Source organism: Cyanistes caeruleus, chromosome 4 (genome assembly GCF_971803275.1).
Source record: "Cyanistes caeruleus chromosome 4, bCyaCae1.hap1.1, whole genome shotgun sequence".
In the NCBI taxonomy this organism is placed as follows: Eukaryota; Metazoa; Chordata; class Aves; order Passeriformes; family Paridae; genus Cyanistes; species Cyanistes caeruleus.
The window spans coordinates 60,620,890-60,648,106 of record NC_141704.1 but is presented as its reverse complement, the minus strand read 5'-3'; the positions used below and the strand labels follow the sequence as shown (position 1 = coordinate 60,648,106).

The following is a 27,217-nucleotide window of genomic DNA, read 5'->3' as shown; positions in this document are numbered from 1 at the left end:
TCTTGCAAAAGAAAGAACAATATTACAGGTTTCAGAACCTTTCAGATTCTCCTTACCCACACTCATGTGGAGTGGGAGGTGATCATCCCGCTCTGCTCTGCATTGACACAACCTCACCTTGAGTCCTGTGGGCAATTTTGGGCACCACAATATATGAATCTAAAGCTGTTAGAGTGTCCAAAGGAGGCTACAAAGATGGTCAAGGCACTGGAGGTGAAGCCACATGAGAAATGGCTGAGGGCACTTGGTCTGTTCAGCTGGAGAAGAGCAGACTGAGGTCAGAGCTCACAGCAGTTCTGTAGCTTCCTCAGGAGAGGAAGAGATGAGGCAGGCCCTGATCTCTGCTCTGTGTGATCAGGGACATGACCTGAGGGAATAGTGGGAATTGTGTCAGGGGAAGGTTAGGGTGAAATTTAGGAAAAGTTCTTCCCCAGAGGGTGCTGGGGCACTGAACAGGCTCCCCCAGGCAGTGGTCACAGCCCCAAGGCTGCCAGAGCTCCAGGAGCGTTTGGACAACGCTCTCAGGCACAGGGTGGGATTGTTGAATTGTGCAGGGCCAGGAGCTGGGCTGGATGGTCCTTGTGGGTCTCTTCCAAGTCAGGAAATCCTATGGTCCTGAAATCCATCTCAACGAACCTTAACTTTGATCTCTTGGGTAACACAATTTGATGAGTATCCCTCTGTCAAGGGAAGCTCAGAAATTTCTGTTCCTCCTGACAACATGTGGGTTTCAGTGGAAAGTCAGACAAAGGTATGAAGAAGCATGGGATTAAGTAAAGGAAGCAGGTCAGATTAGAACCCAATAGCTAATAAGAATAAGAGACTGGTTTTGGGAAGAAGAGACCTTAAAGATCACCCGGTCCCATGGGCAGGAACACATTCCACTATCCCAGGTTGCTCTCAGCCCCATCCAACCCAAGCTTGGACACTTCCAGGTCCATGGGGCATCCACAGCTTCTCTGGACAACCTGGGCCTGGGCCTCCCCACTCTCACAGGGAAGAACTTTCATAAATTTTTGTTTTAACTAAAACAGTCTCTCACCCTTACTGTGCAAACAAAGTCAACAACATGTTAGAAGATCAAAATGTGCTGATTTACTTGACTCCTCTTTCTTATGTCAGCTGCATGTCCCTGATATTTATTTGACATGCCCACCTCCTTATGAAGACATTGTAATGTAGGATAAGACCACACTGAAAAATATACAGCAGAGAAATCAAAATAGTCAGGTAAATTTCATTTGAAAACAGTTAGCAAGGAAAAAAACCTTCCAAGCTTTCCTGGTTAAGATGTTAAGGGTCTGTATTTTTTTTCCTTTTTCTGCTAACATATCAAAGTTTTAGAAATAACTTTATTTCAGCAGTCAGAATGCAATAAAATATTTAAATTTTAAACCTCAATTTTGTTAATGTTTTGGGAAAAGAAAGAAACTAATTTTCTACTTTTTCAGTGTCTGGATTTTGTGCTCTCTGGTTGTTCTGCTCCTCTCTTTCCCCAGAAAGGTGGTTAACACTCCATTTGTATATTTATTAATATTTTCCAATGGGAAAAACTGAAGTGCAGTAAACTAATCTGAGAAAGCATATTTTTCCCCACACTTCTGCACATATGTTATGATTTCTCTTTTCTGCTGTGCAAAAGGGTGACAAGTATGGAGAATTTCCCACCTTCCAGATGATCAAAGACAGAAGAAAAAGAATTATTTTTATGACATATTGAACATTTTTATTTGCTAGAAATCAAAACAATGTAAAATACTAAGTAAAGATAAACTAAAAAACTTATTTTTCAGTTGAAAGAAATTAGGTTATGTCTTCAAGCTAAGTTATCTGTGAGCATTGATAACTTTCATATGCTACCATAAAAGAAAAAATCTTCAGTAAGAAGGCACAATTTATTCCAGCATGATAATATGTGCAAATATTTATGGGAATGCATGTTGAGTAATCTGTTACTTCCCACAAACCTTCCTGCAAGCAGCAGCTCAACTCTGTGAGTGCTTGTAAATTAGGCAGGATTACAGAACACCAATAAGGGAGACTGACCAATAAAATGGTAATTCCTTTTCCCAGTCCCTTTATTGCTCACCTCTGTTGTACAAGCCTGGAAAACACAGACTTTGACTTTGATTTGACTTTGTTGAGCTTTGTCTCTGTGCTTCCAGAGTCTCTGTGTTAGAAAAGGACAGGATGGGAAGGAGATCCTGGTCACCATCCCAAAACTTTCTCTAGTCAGGGAGCACAAAGAGCTCTGCTCTTCATTGCAGAGCGCAGAGATCAGAAAAAAAGGTTCTCCCAAACCTCTTCCCATTGGGTGAGGAGGAGGAAACTGCCCTTTGAGATTGAGCTGGCAGCTCCTGTGGAGCCAGGAGTCAAACACAGGATAAACAAGACACACATGAACAGAGACTGGGCTTGATCCTGTTTTTGCGTGGCAGTGGTTACAAGATCATCTCTACATAGGCTTCTCCCATTGTGGCTTTGGTGTATCTCATGACTTTTAATCTCTGCCAAAAGGGAAGCCAATGAGAACTAGTAATTGGTTTGTTGAATCAGTTTATCAATCAGTTCACTGAATTTAGTGAAGATTAAACAATACTGTCATCTAGTGGACAGAGAATCTATTTACTAATTTATTTTTTTTTAAACTACTGAGCCTGAATCCTCAATCCAAAACCTGACAAACCACCTTGTTGAACTCAGGGGTGTGTTGCACATCACTGCAAAGTCAGCTGGAGTTTACAATTGCAAAAGGCCAAAGACTGCTCTCTCGGCAAAAATTTTATGAAACAATTGTTTCAACTTACTGAAAAAGAATATGAAATACTGTACCAAACATGAAGGTTAATTACTAGGAAGTTGGTTTGGTGGTTGAGATTTTTTCCGGTAGAGTAGTATCATAATTTTCATTCCATAATTATGTCAAAAGTATACTACTGCCATATCCCAGAACTCAAACCAAAAATCTCAAGCTCCTTCACTGAATCAGAGGTCTGTTCACCTTAGAGTTCTTGGAACTTTACAAGTACACAAGCTTTTCTAAGTTTTCTTATCTTGCTACTCTTTAGGAATATTTTTCACGTAGGGGACAGACATTTACAGACTGAAATATGAAAAGAAGTAACATTTGTTTTCAAAATTGTGGTGAAAATTCATGGGTGACTTTAGATTCTGGTCTTTCTCACCTCCAAGACATTTCAGAAGCCTAAGCTTTTGCCTAGAGGTGGCATTTTATTCTGGAGCAGAATCTATTTACATAATTGTGTGTTTATCAGCAAAATACAGTAGCAATGCTCAAAATATGTTTCTATTACTGCTAGAAATTACTGCATACTGAGAATTTGGGAGATGTTTTTCTTGTAAGATAATTGAAGGAATTCGGTGGTAGAAAGCACTGAAACTAATAATTAAATTTGAGGCTTGCAGTGGGACATAACACTGGACTCCAGAAAGCCTCTTTCAGTGAAAAAAGAAAATCTATTTAGTACACCATCTGCAATTCCAAGACACCCCCTGGCATAATCTTAGCAAATTTCATATCCCACATTCTTTCTCCCAGGGAACCTTCAATTTGGTACAAACCACAGGAAGGCAGCTGGAGAGATGGAGACTTGACAAGGAGGAACCAGTATCAGCAGGAAGGGGGGCTGGATCAGAGAATCCCAAAACAGGTTGGGTTGGATGGGACCCTAAAGACCACCCTGTTCCACCTCCTGCCATAAGCAGGGACACCTTCCACTATCCCAGGTTACTCAGAGCCCCATCCAACCTGGCCTGGAACACTTCCAGGGATGGGGCAGCCACAGCTGCTCTGGGAAACCTGTGCCAGGGTCTCACTACCCTCACAGGGAAAAATTTCTTCCCAATATCCAATCTAACCCTGCTCTCTGTCAGTGTGAAGCCATTCCCCAATGTCCTGTCACTCCAGGCCCCATTCAAGAGTCTCTCTCCATCTTTCCTGTAGGTTTCCTTCAGGCACTGCAAGGCCACAGTGAGGTCACCCCCAAAGCTTTCCCTTTGCCAGGCTGAACAATTTTCTCAGCCTTTTTTTTGAGGAGAGGTGCTCCATCCCTATGATCAGCCTGAGTATGGGTGTACTTCTGTCTCTCTGGCTAAGAAAGATCAGCAAGGCTGAGGAGGGGTTTAGGAGCTAAAGCAAAACATGAACTGGTCTTCAAAGCAGGCTTTGGAGTTTTGATTCATAATTATTTTTTACAAGTTAATGTTCGTCTTCAGTGCAGATATACACATTCTTTAAACCAGCCACAACTTGACAGTCAATACTTCACAACCACTTATTCCAAAGCTGCAAGACGGTAGGAGAGAATGAAGGCAAGAAAGCCAAGAGGACCTGCTTCTCACTGCTGTATGGAAACCTGCTTACCATCCCTTTTGGACAGAGGCATCCAGATACGCAGCCATGGCTGATGCACTCCAGGTCATAGTTCTGGCAGGTCTTGGTACATTCCACTCCTTCTGCTCTTGGGTTGTTGGCAGGACAAATAATTTTTTCCATGGGGAATCTGCATGTCAAGCTTCTTTTTACTTTTAAAAAAATCAGTTTACAAAAAGTGCAATTAGAACTCAAGTACTGTTGGCACAGCATTTTTCTAAAAGGTGGATCAACACTTTGATTAGAAACTAATTTAGAATATAGTCTGGAACAACACCACTACATATGATATGGCAAAGAAAACACCCCCGACTTCCCCTGGAGTGACCTCAGGCTGTCATGAAAGCAATAATATTAAATAATACTAATTAATACTAAAGCAAAAAAGCTGCACTAAACATAAAAGTGCAATTCCAGACTGCACTAGGGCAATGCAGACACCTCTAGGCACTGTACAAAGTTAGCAGAAAATTGATACTCTGAGAAGCAACAGTATCGTATGTTATTGCATTTAGAGCCATTTCCCACACTGAATATAACTATATTGGTGACTGTAAATAACAGTGTCCTGAGTTTCAGTACAAACTCATTGAGACTTTATGGTCTGACAGAAGACCAGAATGATCTGTTTTTCCAAGAAACTCCAGGATATTATTTCAAGTGATACTAGCAATATGCACCTCTGGGGTTTTGTAAGTCTTGACATCCTATTATCAGGAAAAGTATGTCTTAAGAGCATTAAGGGAAGAGTTTGGTGAGATATTCACCTGGAAGGTGAAGAACACCTGAAGAACAGGTGACCCATCCAGCAACACTGTCCCTAGCAAGCAACATTAAGCAGGTCACTGCCCTGTACCAACAGAGGCATTTACAGTGTTTTCCTCTAGAAGGTGGTTTATCCTGAGAAGATGCAAGACAAACAACAACCCTTTGTCTCCAAGGCACTGGCAAATATCAACCATAAATTTCCTCCACACCCCATGTACAGGTGCATTTGTCAGTGTGCTGTGGAAGACACCATGTTTGGCTCTACTGATGTTCCCATAGAGATCATAAGTTATCCTGAGCTGGATCACCAAGTCCAACTCCTGGATATTGCCAGGCCTCCCTAAAGCTCCACTAGCCCTGTCCCCTCTGAGACACATCCATTCTCAAACCCCCTATCCCATAACAATCCTATAAGCTCCATCTATGTATCAAACCCCAAAAGACTCCAGAGCACTGCTGGCCTTTCTCCAATGCTGCAAACCCCAGTTAGATGCTAGATGTGTTCCCATGCACTTCTCACAGCCTTCAGTCAAATGTTTGATAAACCTGTCCACTGATGGGAAATGTGGCAGCTGTCAGTCTCCAGGAGGTTTTATGGAGATTCCTACTGGCTGGAGGGCACGCTGGAAACCTGGCAGCAGTGTAACCTTCAGGCCACTAAAACCCTCATTTGCACCAGAAAAGAGAGTTTTCATCCCACTTGTAAGAAGCAGAAGGTATAAACTAATGACTTACTGATGTCTTGTGATCCTCAAATAGCAACTGGGGACCTCAGATCACTGCCAAGGCATCCTTTAACCTTTTCAGCTCAAGAGACACTGCAGTGTCTAATTATAATTTTAATTTTGAGAGGTGAGATTCAGTGAGCCCTGCACCCTCCCACACATCCCTTTTGTTTCTATCCCCCAAAAAAGAAAATAATGAGAAAAAAAAAATCTCACAATATCACAGCTGTTGCAACCCCTGGAATTTCTTCTCCAATCTACACTATCTACTGAAGAGAAAAAAAAATAAAAATAAAATATTAATTTTTAAGGCATACTAACTTCTGGGAGATGGTCTCTCATCAGCAAAAACATCAGCCAGGAAGGCACCAGGAGCTCTGTTTGTACTGCAATGCATGAATCCATTCTCACAATAGCTAAGAAAAACAAACAGAACTTATATTTAATTAAACGACATTTAGCTTTCACTCATGCTGATTTTCAGTCAACAGGGAACTTGTCAGAATACCAACCTACACCTCAGTGGGGCTGAGCTGGTGCTCTCCATCCACTGTGTCTACCAATATTAAAGGCAAGCTTTCCTTAAGGGAGTTGATGGGATACAGTGGCATGGCAACCCAGCTGCCTGCCCTGTCCTGCTGGAACCAGTGCAGCTGCACAGGGGTAAAGCTAGGCAAGACAATAGTCAGTTTTGCTGTGGAAAAAGGTAAGGGACCACCTAGTTCCTGAAACTTGGGATTTTTGTGGTAGAGAGGAAAAGAACACACTGTTCCCAAAACTGAGCCTGCCCAACAATTTGCATTCCCACTCCAAGTGTACTGCTACTCAATTTAACAATTAGAAATGCTTTTTAATACTTATATCTTCGACAAGCGGTAATTAGGTTTTAACAGTTAAGAAGTGCAGCACAGTACATTAAAGTGACATTTTAAAAGCCCACAAAGTAACTGTTATCAGTAATTAAGCTCCATTTCAAACTGGCAGGAACTGTTCATAGAACAGGGCTTAATACTAATTCTGAGTAAGGTGACATTGGAAATTAACTGGAGAGAGATACAACAGCAAAATTCACCATTTGGCTTGTTGGAGGCAAAATCTTGCCTCTTCTTTAACTTCACATCTTCTTCTAATTTCAGTAGATGCATAGGAACTGACCCAGTTAACAACTCAAGCCATCCAAAAACTGGAGTGACAATGTGTAGGGAAGGGTTACGAATAGTGCACTTACCACATGGAGTAATGATCTGAGAAGACATCCTCTGACTGGAAAATCTCCCCATCATAGTAACAGGAGCACTGGGACTTGGGCACGCACTGCTCGTGCTCATCCAGGTAGTGCCCAGGGAGACAGTAGCATCCCTCCAGGCAGAGCTGCTCACAGTCCTCCTCTGGGTAGGACAGTGACCGGCATGTCTGGTTGCACGGTGTCCCACACTGCTGGTACACCTGGCCTTCAGGACAGGTCATTGCTAGAGAAACACATGAGGAGGAAGAGCATTTGATCCAAATACAGCTAATGGAAGAGCTGCCTAAAACAGACTGGGAAGCTTGGGATTAAAAGATATTTGCTCAATTTACTCATCAATGGAGTGTTACACCATCCCTCCTTAACTGCTTATATATACACACAAACAAACCCTGACAAAAGGAAGTTCCCAATGAATGTCAGGACTGGACTACACTGCACTGTGATGGAAATCCAGCCACAAAATTTCACCCAGAACATGAAACACAAGCTCTGTCCAACCACTGTTATTATCTGGATCACAGTCAGGGTGACCTAATTGAAGCTCTCCAATACATGAAGATAACCTAGAGAAAGATGGAGAGAGACTATTTACAAGGGCCTGGAGCAACAGGACAAGGGGGAATGGCTTCACACTGACACAGAGCAAGTTTAGATTGGATTAGGAAGAAATTCTTCCCTGTGAGGGTGCTGAGGCCCTGGCACAGGCTGCCCAGAGAAGCTGTGGCTGCCCCATCCCTGGCAGTGTCCAAGGCCAGGCTGGATGGACCTTGGAACAACCTGGTCTAGTGGAAGGTGTCCCTGCCCATGGCAGAGTGTTGACATGACATGATCTGTAAGGTCCCTTCCAACCCAAACCATTCCATGATTCCATGCCTTAGGAGCATTACAATTGTCATGTACACATTGACACCTCTCTTCCTTTGCAACATCTTTAGGGACGATTTGGCCAAAATAAGTAGAAAAGTACTTTTCTGCTTTGGTAAACAGAAGTGCTGCAATACTTAACAGCCTCATATCTCAGAAGCACTCTGTGATTTCTATGGAAATAGGTGCAAATAATAAAGTAATTTAGCAATCATGGAGCCAAACCTTCATACTAACAACTTTTTATGATGAATTCTTTTATGTGAAGATTAATTGTGGCCTTTGGATCCATTTTGGGTTCTTTGTTTATAAAACCTCCACTTCTACAGGGCCGATTTTGAAGCATTCACCTCTGCATACATCAGCATTAGCACTAGGTGGCAGCTATGACAACACATCGCAGAAGACAAGAAAACGAGCTTCTTTTATCAAGAGTTTGAATTTTACAGGCCTCCTGATAACCAGGATTTACACTGTCGTTTGTAGCAACTTTCCACAGCAAACAGTTGCAAGATGATGAGGAATGATGTTCAGGAAAGCAGCTGCAAATGAAAGTTGGCACATTTGTACCTTGCTAAAACCAAGATCAAAGGGCTACAGAGAAGGTCTTTCCTCTTGTCACTCCTGCAGAATGATGTGATAATCCCTACTTCTCTTCTAGCACACATCCCTGAGAACTCTGGCAGCCACGGAATAACAGGATGGGCCTGCAGCCTCAGAGTGTTTGCTGGACTAGCAAAGCAAGGGCTTATGTGCTGACAAGTGGCTCGTGGTCACCTTGACAAAACTTTTCTGAAATGAAGAATTATTCCTGCCTGCTGAAGAGAGACATGGTTGCCCCAGCTTCTCTTGAGGCTTCTGCAGCTCCATACGTGGGAGTGTAACACCCTAAACTGAATAAATCTTGCCCAGAAGATCTAAGGTGACTTGAACACTTCTTAAGAGCAACAATCTCCCAAGTTTGGGACTTGTGCCCAAACTGCTTAAGGTACCTGTCACAACACATCCCAAGAAATGTGTACTCATCAATCCAGCAAATGCTTCCTAACTCTGGACTGAGCAGAAGATAGACTCATTCACTGTTACAGGAGTCTTTGTCAGTCATTCACAAAAAAGTGCTTCTAATTTACATAAACCTGATCTTAGCAGTAAATCAAACCCTGAACAGACACAGCCCAGGGCTGAGGACCATTTTAAAAATAACTTTCATCACAGCACATCCCAGCAGGACAGCCATGAGGCCTCAGCCAAAAGTATTATTTGCTACAAATGAACCTCTAGAAACATGGAACTGGTTTGGCACATTTCAGATGGGTACATTAGTTTCTGAGTTTCAAGATTCAAAAAAGGATGGGATAACCAAGCCCAACATCCTGCCCTACTTTCTAGTCAGTGGTAACACTCCCTGTCCACAGAGACAACTTTGCAGTAGATTCCTTTCTTAGATAAAGCTTTGTAATTCATGCATGGGAATGGCTTCAAACTGAAAGACAGCAAGCTAAGATTGGATATTAGGAAGAAATTCATCCTTGTGAGGGTGCTGAGGCTCTGGCAGAGGTTGTCCAGAGAAGCTATGGCTGCCCCATCCCCGGAAGTGTTCAAGGACAGGCTGAAAGGGACTTGGAAAAACCTGGCCTAGTGGAAGGTGTCCCTTGGAACAAGATGATCTTTAAAGTTCCTTTCAACCCAAACCATTCTAAGATTTTCTTTGCCCATGCATCTCCTAAAGTTTTCAGAACATCCCCTGTTTTTCCAATGCCATGCCAACCCTTACATTCCACATTCCAATTACAGTGCTGCATGCCTCCTTAGCAACATCTGTTTTTAACAGAAAAAAAAGGCAAGACAACTGACCTGGGAGAGGCCTGTTGTCTGCACACTGTGTTATACACTGCCACCAAAACAAAACCCATCCCATTATTGACAGGAAAATTAGAGGGAAAAGCAAGGTGCTTCTAGTCCCTGTGGATGGCTCCTATAAAACCAAAATAGCTCAGTGCTGTGCTCTGAAGCACAGCCTATCCCAGGAATAAGATGAGAAACAGTGGGAAAAGCATTGGAAAAAATGTGTTTGCATCTAACAGCTCATGCAGCTTTTGTGGGTGGGTTTTGAAATCAGAGTGAAAGAGACAAACCATGACCAGCTCCTCAAGCAACACAAGGTGAAAAAGCTGCCACCTCTGGGTGAAAGTGCGCCCTGCCAGGACTAGATTTAACACAGTTTCTCCACCATGCTGAGGCTCAGCATGCACTGTAGCCATCCTCAAATGCACCTCAGAGCCTGTCCTTAATTCCCTGATCCAGCACTCTTGGATTTATCCTATACAAATCACCTTACAGAAGGGATGCAAAGCCACCAACTGCCCTAGCACTACCACATTAAGGAAAATAATGGGCTTAGCAACATGTCCTAAAATCTGAAGGAAGATCTAAGGACGTGTCAACTGATTCCCCTGTGCCACAGAACAATATACACATGAGACAGGTAAACATAGAAATACTTGGGCTGGAAAAGACTATAAAATAACCAAATACAGCCATTAATCTCACACTGCCAAGTCCACCACTAAAGCATGCCCCTAAGCACCACATCCATGTGGCTCTTAAATAACTTGAGGTGTGCTGACTCAACTTCTCTGGACAGTCCGTGCCAGTGCTTGATAACAATTTCCATGAAGAATGTTTACATAAAATCAAATCTGAACTTCCCTGGTGAAACCTGAGGCCATTTCCTCTCCTCTTGTCCATTGTTCCCTGGGAGCAGAGCCTGACCCCCCACCTGGCTGCACCCTCCTGTCAGAGTTGTAGAGAGTGAGAAGGTCCCCCCTGAGCCTCCTTTTCTACAGGCTTAACCCCTCCTCATGAGATTTGTGCTCCAGAACTTTCCTCAGCTCCATTCCCTTCTCTGGACACACTCCCCTCAATGTCCATCTTGTCCTGAGGTTCCCAAGCTGCCCCAGGATCTGAGATGTGGCCCCAGCAGTGCCCAGCACAGGGACAGTCACTGCCCTGGCCCTGCAGCCACACCACGGCTGGCACAGCCCAGGTGCCTTTGGCCTCTTGTCCCCCTGGGCTCCTGTCCAGCCTCTGTCCCCAGCACCCCCAGGGCCTTTCCCAGCTTTCCAGCCCCTCTGCCCCAGCCTGGAGCTGCAGGGGTTGGTGTGAGCCAAGGGCAGCACCCAGGACCTGGCCTTGTTGACCCTCAGACCACTGGCCTGGGCCCATGGATCCAGCCTGTCCAGATCCCTCTGCAGAGCCTTCCTGCCCCAGCAGATCCACACTCCCACCTAGCTGGGTGTCATCTGAGAAATGACTGAGGGAGCACTCAATCCCCTTGTCCTGATCAAAGATAAAGATATTAAACAGGACTGGCCCCATTGCTGAGCCCTGGGGAACACCACTGGTGACCAGCCACCAGCCAGGTTTAACTCCATTCACCACCACTCTGGGCTTAGCCATTCAGCCTGGGTTTCACCCAATTTTTTACATGCAGCTGCAGGAGAGACACAGCCCTTCACAGTATAGCCTCTCTGCCTATCTGCTCCTCCCTTGCAGCATGAAGGGATTAACTCACATTCATGGTGGGCTACAGGGGTATGAGTCAGGTCTTAAATAATCAAACTGCAACTAAAATTATGTCAAAAACAGGGGAGCTGAATGCACTTGATAGCTTGACACACAGCAGAAATGCTTTGCTACATTAATGACTTTACTCCCTGACACTTATCCACTCCAAATCAAGCAAACTGGCTCTGTCAAGTCATTTCCCAAGAAACCAAATCTCTGGGGATGAAGGTAGGGGTAAAGCACACATTCAGTGCACTGGGCCATCAGCACAAATTACACAACCTGCACATTCACATCTCAAGCCCATTAAGAAAGAGGGATTGCTCTCCTTCATGTGACAGAAGATGTCTAGGGCACCAGGATTATTTAATGGGGGCTGATGGATCTGCAATCAGGGAAATCGTCACTTTGTGAGAGCACAAAGCTCTCTGTAATGCACAGAAAGGAAGAATCAGCTCTGCACTATTAAAGATTAATTGTGAAAATTGATTTGTTCAATTACAGAAAGAGGAATGGGGCATTATCGCTGCTCTTTCTTTCAGCCTCCAGACCTGCAGATTTCTGAAAGGATTTTTATTACATTACTGTTCCCCTATCTGAACATTTACATAAAATAGGTAAAATGTTATAAAACCATGCAGCAGTTTAATATAAGCTGGGTTTGTTCTCATCCACAGCAAACACTGCAGCCTGCAGCAGTTGCGGTCACTGACCTTGCAGACCCTACCAGGTCAAAGGCCAGAGACCTCTCTCTTTTCCACTTTCTAAAGACTCAGTTTATAAACTTCCCTCTGCTTGGGAAGAATTAGCAGAACAAATCTGGAGAGATGCCAAGCTCACATGCTTTCCCCCAGATTTTTCAATTATCTTCTTTCCTTAATAACAAAGTTGCTCAGGAAAATGGAAAAACATTCACTTCACAAATATTTATGACAAAAGTATGTCTGTGTTAAATCAAAATTACATGGCAATGGATTTTTTCCTACCACATTGACCTAACAGAGAAATAAAAGAAATTAAAGGCGTTGGATTCTTCTGCTCCAGCCTCTTGGCAGTTTGGCTACTAATCTTGTCCTGGATAGGACAGAGATGTTGGAGAGGCTGTGGTACCTCTGTTTTTGGAGCTATTCAGAATTTGTCTGGACAAAACCTCAGTCAATCTACAGTAATTTAGCCCTGCTGTGAGCAGGAGAAGTGCCACAAGGCTGCCAAAATTCTCTTCTGATACAAGTTTGTCTTGCCCTTTTGTGCTTCCTCCATAACCCCACATTCAGCTAAAGTCAGGAGTCACTGATGAAGTCAGGACCTGGGAAGCTTGGGCCTCAAAAAAAGGCAGTCCAAGGATTACTACAAATCACTTGAGAGATTCCTACCCTGGGACATTCAGAGAGCTTCCAGGTGAATAGCTGAAAATGGAAATCCAGGCAAAAGTTCTGTGGAGCTGTGTCAGATCACTGCTTGTCTCCCCCAGTGCTGAGCAGTCCCTGGGATCACCTTTTGCATCCTTACCAGTGTGAAGGAAAGATTTACTCTCATCATTTGCCATAAGCAAAATCTGACCTTTCATTCTAGATCTTTCATCCAACATTGCTAGAAAAATTCCTTCAGGATGAGGAAAACAAGGGGGTTTGAGTAGCACTGCACTTACGGCAGAAGTCAGGTTGTCTCCACTGGATCAGGATGTTCTTCCTGGCACAGGCTGCTGCATAATTAGCAATGGCAGAGCACAGGCAATCCTTGCCACTGGAGCAGGAGCAAACATCGAAGCGGCAGTTCTTCACATAGGGAGTGGGACTGACTTCATGGTGACAAAGTTCAAAGGCAGGAGACATAAGAATTGAGCAGGTATCCTCAGCATATTTGGCTAAAAAGAGAAAAAGGACATGCTCACGCTGAATCAATCAATCCAAGTGGCTTTCATGGAAAGCTAGAAAAGACACGCTAAGCATTTTCTCTTCCTTTTAAAAAAGAAAAAAAAAAAAAAAAGAAAGAAAAAAAGAAAAAAACCACACAAGAATAAAACAGGATCATGCAGGCACAGATAGCACCATAGCTCATACATCATGAGCTCTACTGAAAGAATAATGTTTCACTAGTAAAGCAAATCAAGGAAAAGCAATGCTTTTATATTCTGTTAGCACTATTTCTGGTGCTGTAATTCCTTTTACAGGGCCTTTGCTTTCTGCTGCCTTTTTATATTTGCAAAATTAAGCTAATTTTTGTTTTTGATTTTCACAAAATATTACATTTTCCTTAGGAAGCCTGCATCAACACAAGTCTCTGTGTGCTGGGTTTTTTTGTTTCTGTTGTTTATTGGGTTTTTAAAAACATCTATTACCACCACCCTGGTGGTAATGTAAGCAAAATTAGCTTCTTCTCTTTTTCTTTCTTTTCCTTTTTATTTTTATGTAAATGCAAGATCACCATTTGCCGCACCCGTTAATTTTGGATAGAGTTCAGTACCTAAACGAGGATTGAGATTACAGGGGTCACTGTCTTGTTTTAACAAGTCCTGGCAGTCTGCATTGAGCTTCCAGGAGTTTCCAAAGTCTTCCAGAAGGGATTCCACCATGCCAGAAGGCGTAAGAAAATCATCCCCTTGGTTTCCATTGTAATTTCCACACAGCCCACACATTCTTTCAGAGTAGACTGAAGACACCTAAGGAACACAACATCAGCCTGGTCATCTTCCAGAACAGGTTACCACGTAGAGCAAGATTTTTTTTTTAAGGAATGAACCATGGACAATTTTATATTCAAGAAAATTCTCAAGCATACATCAAAATACTACAGACACAATGCCACTGTACTGTATTTTCAAACTTCTAACAAAAATGCTACTATTAGTAGCAGCAGGACAATTTTTGCACAGTACAGTGAATTTCAGAGGGTGACTAAGAGCAAAATAGCTTATTTTTATGCCTTGATCAGCATTCCAGTTTAGTCTTTCGCTATTCTCCCCCTTCCTTCATATAAATAAGCAGGGCAACAGTGGGGGTTGCATTTTTTTAATGTAATTCCCATGGCAATTTGAGGAAAGAGACTGCATCTGAGAGCATTTCACATTTTAAAGGAAAATTAGAAGGAAATTTAAACTGGCTGTTTTATCACAAAATTGAGGCAATATTGGAGATGTGTCCCTCAACACTGAGGACTCTGAATAAAAGGATATAAACTAATACCCCTAAAGCTACCCCACATTAGAGATGCCCTCCTGCCCAGAGGAATTTCGGGCACACTAAAAGCAGAATTTCCAACAACCCACAGAGCAGATGCACTTTTCACCCTGTTTTATTCCTGCTGCAAATCAAGGGGCAGCTGAAAGGTGACCCTAAACCTAGAGGTAAACAGGGAGAAATCTCCTAAGCAACATCTGCATCACAAAGGCACCAATACCTTTTATTTTAGTAGGAACTGTCAGTTTCTGTTAGGAGTAAAGCTCTGGTACATTACAAACACTATCAACTACTCAGGAGCTTTGATGCTACATTAGCCCTCGGTTTCCATGTAGTTGACTGCTAGTTTAGGTAGGCTTGCAGGAGTAACCAGCAAAACAAACAAAAAAAAGTTAGAAAAATCCACATTTTTAAAGAAAACTGGTTTTCTGTATAAATAAAAATAAAAAGTATCCTCCCAAATACAACCTAATACTACCCAGCAATCAAACACAGGGGTCAAGAGAATAAACATGAAGCATCAAAAAGAACAATTAGAGGACAAATATTCTTACTACTAAGAGTATTTCTACTCTTTCATGTGCTCTGCAGATGGAGCAATGACTCACACAAGTCCAAATTGTGATGTATTTTGGAGTGGAAGCTCAAATCACAAATATCAGGCAGTCACAGAAAGGGGAGCCTTCTTGAGGAACACAGGAAGAATTTTTGCCAGAACAAGGTAATGGAAGTGTATCACTTCCTCCAATTGTCAGCAATACTTGGCAACAGGTCAGTCTACAAATCCAGGATAAAATAACTCTCCAAAAGCAATTAAAGAGATGCTTTAGATGCCCAGTACGGGAAGGAGCAGACAACTGGAGAAACTTCCACTGCTCTTACGACTATCTGGAGCAGAAAATGAGGTTTGTTTTCAGTGGGACAAAAGCTTTGCCAGGTTATATGGATCTATGATCAGGGAGAAAAATACTTTAAATACTGAAGAAAGACAAAACTTCTGAGACGTGCAAAGGGACAGAAGTGAATTATTCTAAGTCCTAAAAGAACTTTTAGGGCCCTCAGAGCACAGAGATACAGGTTAAATTAAAACAACAACCACAAACCCAGATACTTTCTAAAATTATTCCAGACCTTTCTTATCTGTTTTCTTTTCAACTCTTGAACTCAGTTCTGAACTGGCTTTCATAACCCTTTGTGCCGTGCCAGACATGACATTTAAGCCAGATTTTGGGGCAGGCAAGGAGAATGCAAAAGTAATGCCATAGTTCAAGGAGGGCAATGTTTAACACTTGGCAGAAAATCCCAGAAAAACTGGTTTTCTTGGCAAAACTCCTCTCTGTGAGCAGACCCCTACTACAAGGGGAGTCCAAAGGCAACAGGGCTGTGGTTACAGCTTCTTTACAGATCATTTTTGTTAAACCTGGCTTGGGTATTTCTATACTCTGCTGTGTCTATAGCACTGACAAAACCTAATTGTTAATCAAGGCTGACTTCAAACGTTCCTCACGGTAGAAGGCGCACACAACACATCTTCTATCAGCTGATTTCTATTTCCTGGAAATTATGAGTAACTGTGTCCCTGGAGGCCTTTCTTCCCTTGTTTTAAGTCGTTCACATCCGTTGTTTTAGACAGGGCAGTCAAAGCAAATAAAAACAAAACTCCAGTTTGGAGGGTATCTGCTGAACGAAACACAAAACTGTTTGTGGCTTATAACAGCTGTCATTGCACGCACACACACACACACACACAAAAAAAAAAATTCTACCAAGCTGCTGTAAGATGAAGTATTTGTTTCTGGAACACAAAAAGACCTGTATATCACTCTGGGGGTAGCAAAAGAGAAAGGAATTTCTAACATGCAACACAAAGCAATTTCTGACTTTAGACAAGAAAATCTTTGTACATATTTGGGTGGAATGCGTGAGGGGGCAAACATGCAGAAATAAAACAGACAGAAAAAGTACCTTCACTAGGAGTTCACCATGACCATCCCAGTCAATCTGCAGATCTTCCCCATAGGTGAGGCGAACTGAACTCCTCACCATGTGCTGGACACGGAGGGCACCTGAAAGCAACCACAGGGTGCTAGTGAGCTTTTACAAGATGTAGTGACACTACAAGAGGGAATGGCTTCACACTGACACAGAGTAGGGTTAGATTGGATATTGGGAATAAATCCTTTCCTGTGAGGGTGGGGAGGCCCTGGCACAGGTTGCCCAGGGAAGCTGTAGCTCTGTCATCCTTGGAAGTGGCTCTAGGCCAGGATGGATGAGGCTCTGAGCAGCCTGGGATAGTGGAAGGTGTCCCTGCCCATGGCAGGGGTGGTTGGAACAAGATGATATTTAAGGTCCAAAACAAATAATTCTGTTGATTCCATGATTTCAAGCTTCTGCTTGAAAAATAGTAACTTCAAAAAGAATAGACTAACAGTGGTTTTCACAAATATCACAAGTGCAGACCAGCTTAATTCTCCTGATTTTAGAGAAGCCAAGTCAAGATGTGTCAGATGCACGGAGAGAAGCTGAAATGACAGAACTTCTAGAAGAAACTGCAAGTGAGAGTTTGGCATTGAAAACATTCTTTGACTGAGCTGGCCTAAGGCATGTCTGAAACCACTACTTTATAGGAGTGGTTAGGAGCCACTAAGAAATAGGAACCTTTCAGTGTCTGGCCAGAGTCAGCCTGTGTGAACACACCTTGCAGCAAAGGGATACGTATGTCCTGTCCATTCAGCGAAACTCCTCCTCCGTGTTTCATTTTAATTATGCTGTTGTCCATATCCTGGATCCGGACAGAAGCTGAGCGAGTGCACACGGCATCAGGATCATCTGCACACTGCAGAGAAGGGAAAATCTGCCTCAAACATCAAGTTTTCACTTTCTTGGAGACTTAGTCCCAGAAGGCATTTTGACATCTAATTTGAGAGGTGCTGAGTGTCACACTGGTTTTATAGATCTGGTTTCTGCATCCCACAACAGCAGGCTGGCAGCCTTCCCTCCATTATCCCACTTATCACACATCAGGGCTGAGTTCCCTTTCTCAGAACTTGGAAAGGGATCTGTGGGTATTCAACCAGACCCCTGGGAGTGACCCACGGTAGTTACCAGGCCCACAGCTGTGGCAGGGGCAGGAAGGCCACCTGACCCACACAGCCTGGGAAACAGCAACGCAGCTCACACTACCTGAGACTCCTGGGGTGTTTATTTTCCTGGCTGTGGGATATCCAGATGAGGAACAGGGATTGTGGGGGCCCCACGTCACCTCCCTGGTTTCGAAAGGGAAGTTTCAGTGGAAACTTGTCCTACAGGTTCCCAAGCACCAATGACCTCAGAGCTGCACTATCAGAGCTCTCTAATGCAGGAGACAGATGTAGAAGGTACTGAGAACTGCCACAGCCCATTTCTCCAAAGCCTGCAACTTCCCTGGTGCTGCAGGACACTCCCCTTCCCTCCTGTCAGTCTCCTGTCTCCATTGCTCCTCTCCCTGCCCTTCAGTTCCTCTGTCCCCATCCCTTTCTTCCCCTCTGCTTCCTTCAGGGTCCTTTTCAGTCTCCAGATTTGGTCACCTTTTCCCAAGCACAACTGGTCAATTCATTTCATGACTATGTAAAACTCCCTGTGACAACCCCTTTCAGAGTCTCCAGCCCTCCCTGCACTAGCCTGGCTCACTTTCCTGCCTCTCTGCAGTTGCCTCTCACACATCCATCAGGGGAGGCAGTAAAGAAAGTCAGGAGCTGCTGTCTGAGTACAAAAAATTACTAGCCAATCTGACTAAATGGGAAGTGACTCAAGATACTGCTCTGCCAGTGTGCTCTCCTTGGTGTCCAAGGAAATGTCCTTTCCCCACAGGCATTAAGGAGGCACCAGCAGCCAGAGTGCTTCACAAGGGGTGCATCCTCGCCTCTGTTTGTTTGCTCAGCTGGCAGAGTCGGTGAGAGCCCGTTCTCCAAAGCTCATCACAAGTCTCCATCCCCAGGCAGGCTCCTGGGAATGGTGGTAAGGAGAAGTAAAACATTTATTAACTAAGGAGAAAGACTGCATCTGTTATTTAAACTAATTATCTCTAGGGAAATTACTTCTGCTGGCCTGTGCATCTGCAATTTATGTCACAGTCCCACAGCCCTGCCCTCCCTCTCAAGAGTGTGCACAGAGCCACCAGCCAGGGCTGCTGTTACCTGCACTGTCTCGATGATCACAGAGAAGGAATTTTCCACACAATCCTTGGCAAATAAGTACTGGCAAATCCCACTGAAGGTGAAATACTTGTTGTCAAAGCTTTTGAAATGGGACTGGCCAGTGACAGAGCATTCCCCTGGAAAAAGCAAAAGGTCATTAATCATCCCAGTGCCAGTTGTGAACAAAATCCTGCTCAACCCCCACAAGCCTCTGAGGGGGAAGAACAGCCCTGGTGGAACAGGTTGTACAAGGCCCAAGCTCCCCACAGACCAGAAAGCACCAGCAAGATCCTTATCTCTCTCTTTATTTCTGTAAGGCACTGCCAGTAGTAACAGAGGAACCAACAACAGCTGGGGAACACAGAATAAATTGCAGTCAAGAGCTGAAATTTGTGTGTATGGAAAAGTCTGTATTCTTTTGTTGGGATGCCTTGAATATCAGTAAGTAGTTTTAACATAAAATAGCTTATGAGAATGAAGAGCTGGAAGATCATTTCTGTGGGAACCCTTCCAGGCGTAGAATTTATGTTGGTCTTAACCCTGAACATCATCTCAACTAACAGAAAGTTAAAAATAATTCTATAGTAACAATAGCTACATCTAAAGTCCTCACAGGATAATGTGAAGGCCTGGCTTGACCACCTTTCTACTAGAAAAAGGACCTATTTGAACTTATCAACATTTGAAGGTGTTTTGGTAAGTTGTGGCCTTTCATTTCCAGAAAGGTGGTATCCAGATACCACAGCTGGGATTTAGTACCCCATCATGCAAACATACAGGAGGCTCCAACTCCACAGAGCTTGCAGAGAAAATCTTCCATATGAGACCATCACACTTAGAGATGATCCCATGGCAAACAAGGTGGGCAGCCACTTCCTCATCTAGAACAAAATTCAAGTGCTGGGCCTACACTGGCCACCACCAGACAAAGGTTGGAGAAAGGTTAAACTTTACAAGCTGGAAGGTCAGCTCCATGACTTATTCTGTCTTCACTGCCTTTGAGTCCCACAGAAGATCTATCTAATGTACATCATGTGGAAATTTCCCTCTTCAGCCTATTATTTAGTGTTTACTATCTTAAACCAGCTGATGCTAAAGCACAGATCCTGAGGATTCTCAGCCTTGCACAGCTCTGATTCACCCCTAAGAGAAGTCCAGCACCCCCTTGATGTTCATCATCCCTTGGAGTTTGATTTCCAGGGCATTCTCTGCAACAAGGAAACAAGAAAACAGATTTGTAGCAGAGAACTGAGGACTGCTATCCAAGACAAGTCCCAGCCTTTGGTATTGCTCCTGAAAGGGAAATTTCTTTTCTGTGGCCAAGTCTTTTCCTATGGGTCCCTCTGTCTATTCCATTTGATGTAATGCATCCCATGAAATTTCCTGAAACCTTCTGTCTTCATAATTATATGCATTATATCAGCATATAATTATGAATATATATAATATATACCTCTTGGTAGTGCCAGTCAGCTCCAGCTGTGGATTCACCTTATCACCAAACTTCCAGCTGGGCAATTCATTCCCACAATATGAAAGCAATCCTTCATGGCAAAAAAGTTGGTCAAAAGGAAAACAGAACTACCTAGAGTTTATATGAGTAACTACATAAATTTTCTGGACATATGATTTTAGAAATATTTGGGGTAACTAACCAACAATGAAAATATGCTGCAGTATTACTTCAAGCAGACAAACAGCACAGGTTACTATATAAATTTGGCTACTCTGGGAGACTTTGCTGCCCTCCCATACTGTCTCAGTACAATTTATAGAGTTTTTAGCTGGCACATGTACAACAGCTGTAGGTATACAATATTCAGTCTTGAACAAGCCTAGCATTTAGATTTAGATTCAGATATATTTGCAGAAGGTACAAAAATAAGCTGCCTTTCTTTTCCACTTCTGCTCATTTGGGACAGCTTCCCAATTCAGAAAAAGGCTGCAATGCTATATTGCCTCTTGCACAGAGCTGGATATCAACATCTGTTTGCAAGCCTCAATACCACTTTTATCTTCACTTTTATAATCAATATGAAGAAAATGCGGCTGGAGTTAAGGATAAAAGTATGGCCCAGGGAGTATTCATCACAGCCTGGACAGTAAGGCAATTAAAAGCTAGAACCTAAGGGAAAACTGAAGTTAGAAATAGTTAGCACCTATTTATTTCTTGTTTATAATCATGCTACTGCCCATTAGCTTAAAGATGTAATGAATCAGCCTGGGCTGTGTCCTTGAGTCTGTGTTTTAGCCAATGAGATTCTCTGCACTTGGAGAGATCTCTAATGAACAAGCACAAAGGATGGCTCACTAAAAATGCCATCTCCATTTTGAATATTTGCATACACCACCCCCCATCCTCTTCTTTAAGTGTTGATACTTTGGTGGAAGTCTTCTTTTGGTCTAAAGCAGGAGGAAACGGAGCATTGATGGGTCAGGCAAGTTTCATGTTACTAGAAAAAGACAGACTTTTTTAAGACTGTTGCAATTCCCTTAATTTACAAGGGTTGCACATCTTAACATGTGCATCTGAACATGAGAGTCTCATCTTAAAAAAACACCGAAGCCCCCAGATCCGATCTTTTCCTGTCCAGCCATAACCCCAGTCTGCATCTGCAGAGCTGCCTCTCCAATCTGCCAGTACTCATGGAAGGCAGGGAAGCCACTTTCTCCCTGGGCCTGTAGCTCTTCCACCCACAATATGACCATGAGGGAATTGTCATGGTCAATAAGGTACAATGAGGAATTGTACATGGTCAAAGAAAGCTAGGAGTGTTCCTCTATCTCTACTTCCTCTGAAAGCCAATTCTCAGAACATACAGACCCTTATAATTGGCAAACTAAGTAATCAAAGCAGGAACTGTCCTTCCAACCAAACAGGATTTTTCATGGCTACACATAAACCATACAGGGCAATGTCTGACTTGTCTCAGGAGAAGAACTTAAAAGTAGGATCCCGACTGGATTGTACTGGAGAAAGCAAGGAAGAGCAAAGATTTGCTTTTTTGGGTGAAAAAAAATATAAGTGGGGCATGAGTGGGAGTGATGTAGGCAAGGCTTACTTATCAAAACCTGAAAAGAGTAAAGTCAGCGTACCTGGGCATTCCCTATTGCTGCAGATCCATGTGCTTCGTCGACAAATGCTAGGAAAGAGATAGAAGCAAGTCAGGCAAGAGCACATGAATATAAATCTTCTGTTGTGCAATTTTTCCAAAAAAACTGAAAATGTCCCAAGTTAGATCAGTCCCCAAAATCCCTTCCATCTCCTATAACCTCATTTCTTAATGTATTCATCCCTTCTTCCCATCATTTGACAGCTACTCCTGGTAATATGAATGGGTGTGGTTGCAGAACTCAAGGACTTCTGTTTTTCCCTGCCAAAGCTCTGTGTTTAACAGTTTTCAGATAAATTCCACTGATGAGGAATGAGTTCAATGGAATTCTCAAGGTATATCTATCAATACAACAGAATCACAGGGAAAAAAATGTTTGAAGTGACTTCTAGAAAAATCATTTACTACAATCCCAAATCAGAGAAAGTAATGACAAAGCTGGATCAAGTGGGCAAGGACCTTGCCCATTTGAGTTTAGAAATATCCAAGATAAGGTCCCACAGCCTCTCTGAGCAGCTGTTCCAGTACAGCACTGGGGAAGAGAGAAGAATTTTCCTTTGTGTCAAGAGAATTTCCTTTGCAGCTTGTGTCCATTGCTTCATAACATTTTGCTGTTTGCCTCTGGGAAGGGTTTGGCCCCAATTTTAGGCAGAGAAAGTTCCCTCATTAGCCCTTAAACAAATCTATTTCCCTTTTCTTCTTCTTATGCCAAACTCCACTGCTGTGATCTCCTCCAGTGTCTTCCACAAGCCTCTCTGCACTCTTTGTTTCAAGAGCTACTATATTCTTTTCATCCCTTTACTTATCCCAGCCCTTGAAAACCATTTGTGGGGAGGAAGATTATTGAGGATATTAAATGCAGAGTCACTGGAAACGCGTTCTCCACAGCAGCATCAAGTTTGAATAACAGGAAGCAATAACAAAACACAAGCAATAAAAAACGCAGCCTGTCAGGCTACACTCATCTCCCAAGAGCACCAAAGTAGAACAATGTGGCCAAGCTCAAAGATGCAGAGGACTCCAGGAAAAAAGACAAAATGCTAATGTCATGGTTATGATTTGCAGTCTGGGACATGTGGTGCAGGTAATGAAAAGCTTCTGATTAACAGGGATGATGCACAGACCACCTCTCTTCTGCATATCATGGTCTTCACTGAGTCCTCCTTCTGTGCTTTACTTGGAAGCCTCTGAGGAAAGGGCTGTCTGAACTCTTTGCACAAATATGTCCACACTGAACACAAAACCATATCAGGAATATGTGACTAATCCCTCTTCCTTTTTTTAAGCGCCGGTTTTCCCCTCCAGTCTCCTGCTACACAGGAGTAGCATTCCAAAGAAAAATCATGAGCCATGCTAGGAAGACTCATTAGCCCTGTGACAAGTTCCAAGGACATGCCTTAGGCTAACTCCTCTTGGAAAGAAATGGGGTTTAGAGGTTAAATACATGTAGGAAATCAAAACAAAAGACACCACCGCTGACACTACCCAGACATAGGAACCTGCTGGTCTGTCTTATCCACAGGAAACAGGTAGTTCTCTGCTCTCTGAAGGAGTGTGACCTTCATGTTGTTCTATCAGATCAAATATCCCTTTAAAAACAGAACTGATTTTGCCTTTGTGAACAGCTCACTTCTTGGAAGGGGCTGGAAATTCCAATAAGAAAGCAAGTCCTTTGCCAGTGAAAGGAAATTTTTTAAAGGCGGAGAGATTTCTAGAAAGATATTGCAAAAGAGTCACAGACTAGTGTGCAGCACTTATCTACAGTAACAACACCAGAGCAGTATAGGGTTTACCATGAGTTGCAGTCCTGGGAGATGGTGAAGCCAGAAGGATAATGTTTTCCAGAGTAGATGCAGGAGCAGTCAGAGCTTTCAATGCAGTGTTCACCATCAAGGAGCAGGCCCTCTGGATAGGTCAGGTAGCATCAGACACCCATGTCATACACACAGGGACAGAAACATAAATACAATTAGATTTTCTTGCTCTTCATATGCTTTGCCAAGTCTTCATATGCATTATTATCCTTACTTAGTCACAGACTGCAATAAAAAGGAATGAGGCTTGCCAAAAAGCCTCACAGGGGCAGGTGTCTGCTTTCCTTCTGGTGCTGCCTCTCCCTCAGACGTGCTGAACAAAGCATTCCTGGTGCTCCCAGAAAAGCTCTTTGCTTAGCACATCCTCAGGTCCAGAACACATGTTGGGGCATAGAACAATCAAACACAGGGAGCACAGTCAAAGAGCTGGTCAGGGACCTGACTGTTGGAAAAACCATGAACTTCACTGGCTGCAGTAAAGGGTGTCCACACAGGCCTTGTATTTGTCATAAGAGAACCAAAGATGAGGCAAAATGGGGAATGAAGAAACAAATTTGGACACCATGTAAATCTAGCAGAGAGAGACTGAGAGAAAGAAGCCACTTCTGAACTTCTGCAGAAGCAAAACACAAAAGGTCCGACTTCCCAACTTGGGTACAGCTGCTGAGCCTTTTACACAACTATATTTACCTGTTCTGTAGAGAGAGTTTTTTATTCTCCAAGTATAAACAGATACACAAAAGAGTTACAAGACTTCTAAGGTAGAAACTTGTCCTTGCTTCTATTGCTAGTTTTTAGTGTTTTCTATTCAATCTCTATATTGAGAGATAGCTGATATTCCTCCCATTTTCAAAAGAGCTGCTGTAGCAAAACATTTTTTTTCTTGGACACCCCTCTTCCTTCTCTTTGAGGGACTCCTTCCACTTGCCTGCAGAGATTCTGGCTCTTTTCCCTGGCAGCAGCAGTCATCACTGACAGCAAGACCCAGGTAAGTCTCCTTTCTCCTATTTTTCTCATAGAGCTGCATGGAAAGATCTTAGCTGATGAGAAAATCCTTCCAGTGAGAGAGAATCACAACAAAATCTGAGTATTTAAGAGTGCTGTGGTTCTCCAGACAGCAAAAGAAAAGAGAATGCCTGCCTTTTTTTCCTGGCAAGAGTAATTCCATTTACAACAATTAATGTAACCATGAGAGGCATTTAATGGAGGAAGGGAACGGAAAAAAATAATAAAATAAAATAAAACATTTGTCAAACATCCTTCAGTCTTTCAGATCCTGTTTGCTCTTGGGGAACTGGAGAGAAGCTAAGTGAAGGTAGAATCCTCATCAAAAATCCCTCTAGTCATCTGTCAGATCCTCCTGGTTTTCTATCAAACTCAAATCCAGGTTCTTCCCTTCTGGCTGTGCAACTAATAGCAGTAAAAGTTTTGAACTACTGACTGTTATTCTCAAACCCTTTACCCTTTCTGTAAAGGAGCTCCTGCTTCTCAGCTCCTCAGCTCCTCTCTCCTTAGAGTTCTCCCGTGCTGGACAGACCAATGTATCTACCAAAGGAAAGATACAGCAAGAGCTCTTGTGCAGCCAGAGGATTTATCTACTTCAACTCTCTCCAACACTTCCAGGACTGCACGAATACACTAGCATGATCCTTTACAACCAAATAATCTCCAGAGTCTGGTTACGTCACCTGTCACCCTCCATGTGCACCTTCACAAGTTCTGCCACACCTTTGAACCTCCAAAGAGGAAGAGACTGGCAGCTGAATGGGAAACTGCCACTTAATGCAGTGACTTCTCAAACGAGGCTGACATTGTCATTATTGCCTTGTTTTGGAAAGCAAATCTCTGCAATCCTCCATCGCACTTGGCATCTTGTACAAGGGGACACTAAACACCTCTGTGCGTTCACAAAACCCAGACAGGGTGAAATACAGATATCCTATTCAAAACAAAGCATCCAATGAACAAAATCAAACAAACAAACAAAAAAAACCAACTAGAAATGGAAGCATGTGAAGCTTTGGAGCCAGGAATCAAGCTCTCCTCCTGCAGTTGTTTTAAGTACAACAGACAGAAAGGGAAGATTGGCATGGCTGGGCTGTTCCCTATAATCCAATCAAACCTCCTGTATTAGAAGATTCAATAATAAATTAAATTATTCACCTAAATAAAGATGACTCTTGAAACTGCAGTGCAAGCTCTACATTACTGGTTTTCTGCAAGAAGTTCCTTCAGTGTATTCTCTGCTGTTTCTTCCCCTAACTGTATTTGCCTCAAACCCAAGTAATTCAGGAGTACATCAAGGGCAAGCAGACCCTCACCAAGAAATAAAGGCAACCCTGGAATATTAGTTGAAAATACTGATTTTCACAGAAACATTTACTTTTTTAGCTAGCTCTGAAAAATGGCCCTTTCATGAAGTGAGCATACAGGCACTACAGAAACTGGATTATTCTAGGGCATGGTCCTAGAAAAAAGAAGTGTTTCTGATTTCAAGAAAATTTAAGGGAAGACACAGCTTTCCTTATTCTAATAAAATAGGTAGCCTGACTGCCAAATGTTTCTCTGTAAATAACCCAGTAAATAAATTACCAGGGCAGCTGCAGCCATCAACACATTGTCTATGACACACTTCATTGATATTCAGGCTCTGGCAGGTTTTGGCGCATGGGGATACACACTCCTTATATTCCATGCCAACTGGACATCTTGGCCCTGAAAAAATTAAAAGAAATTAGAAATGCAAATTCCTCAATAACTGTTAAACCAACAAATCCCTTTATTATCAAAGGCTGTACCACAGAGATAGAAAAGGTCATGTCAGCTTCTAAATGATTCTTTCTTTTTAGAAGCAGAACATTTTAGAAATATTTTATTTTCAGTTTGCTGCAATATCATCTGTCAGGTAGCATAGTAAATACTCATAGGTTAAAGCCAATTTGTTCTCTTATAAATTGAGTCAATAACTAAACCCAAATGCATTAAGAATAATCAAACCTGGGGAGAAGTTTTGCAATAATATCTAAGCAATTTGGACAGACATGGTGGTTTTGTACCTTTAAGCCATGCACTTACTCCACTCATTTGTGAAATTAACTTGTTTGACGTTTCCAGGGAGAACCAGGAGACAGTTAAAACTCTGAAATCACATCCTCCTTCTTCCAGAGAACCACCAGCTCAGGATAACACCCATGCTATGGTATCTCCACTGCTGCCATTATCTAGGCCGGGCCATTATGCAAACACACTCTACTACAGCCATTCCTTCTCTTCAATGCACATACACACACCATGTCCTACAAGACTGCGGGGCCATGGAGTGGGAAGAAAAGGTTAGAGCCTGCCCTTTCCAAGCAAATCCTCTGCTGAAGAG

At 42.9% G+C, this 27,217-nt stretch overlaps 1 protein-coding gene across 4 annotated transcripts in view; it reads right to left on the bottom strand.

The window, feature by feature from the left end:
• VWF (von Willebrand factor) overlaps positions 1 to 27,217 on the bottom strand; it is a 153,709-nt gene that overhangs the window by 72,570 nt on the left and 53,922 nt on the right. For all 4 annotated transcript variants that reach the window (XM_086885151.1, XM_086885149.1, XM_086885148.1 and 1 more), the window contains 11 exons: positions 26,437 to 26,559; positions 23,824 to 23,935; positions 22,014 to 22,060; positions 18,918 to 19,054; positions 17,440 to 17,578; positions 16,708 to 16,808; positions 14,030 to 14,225; positions 13,215 to 13,430; positions 7,115 to 7,355; positions 6,208 to 6,302; positions 4,385 to 4,545 (listed from right to left, as the gene is read on the bottom strand). In XM_086885151.1, the coding sequence (XP_086741277.1) occupies positions 4,385 to 4,545; positions 6,208 to 6,302; positions 7,115 to 7,355; positions 13,215 to 13,430; positions 14,030 to 14,225; positions 16,708 to 16,808; positions 17,440 to 17,578; positions 18,918 to 19,054; positions 22,014 to 22,060; positions 23,824 to 23,935; positions 26,437 to 26,559 (1,568 nt within the window). The remainder of the gene's footprint in view (positions 1 to 4,384; positions 4,546 to 6,207; positions 6,303 to 7,114; positions 7,356 to 13,214; positions 13,431 to 14,029; positions 14,226 to 16,707; positions 16,809 to 17,439; positions 17,579 to 18,917; positions 19,055 to 22,013; positions 22,061 to 23,823; positions 23,936 to 26,436; positions 26,560 to 27,217) is intronic.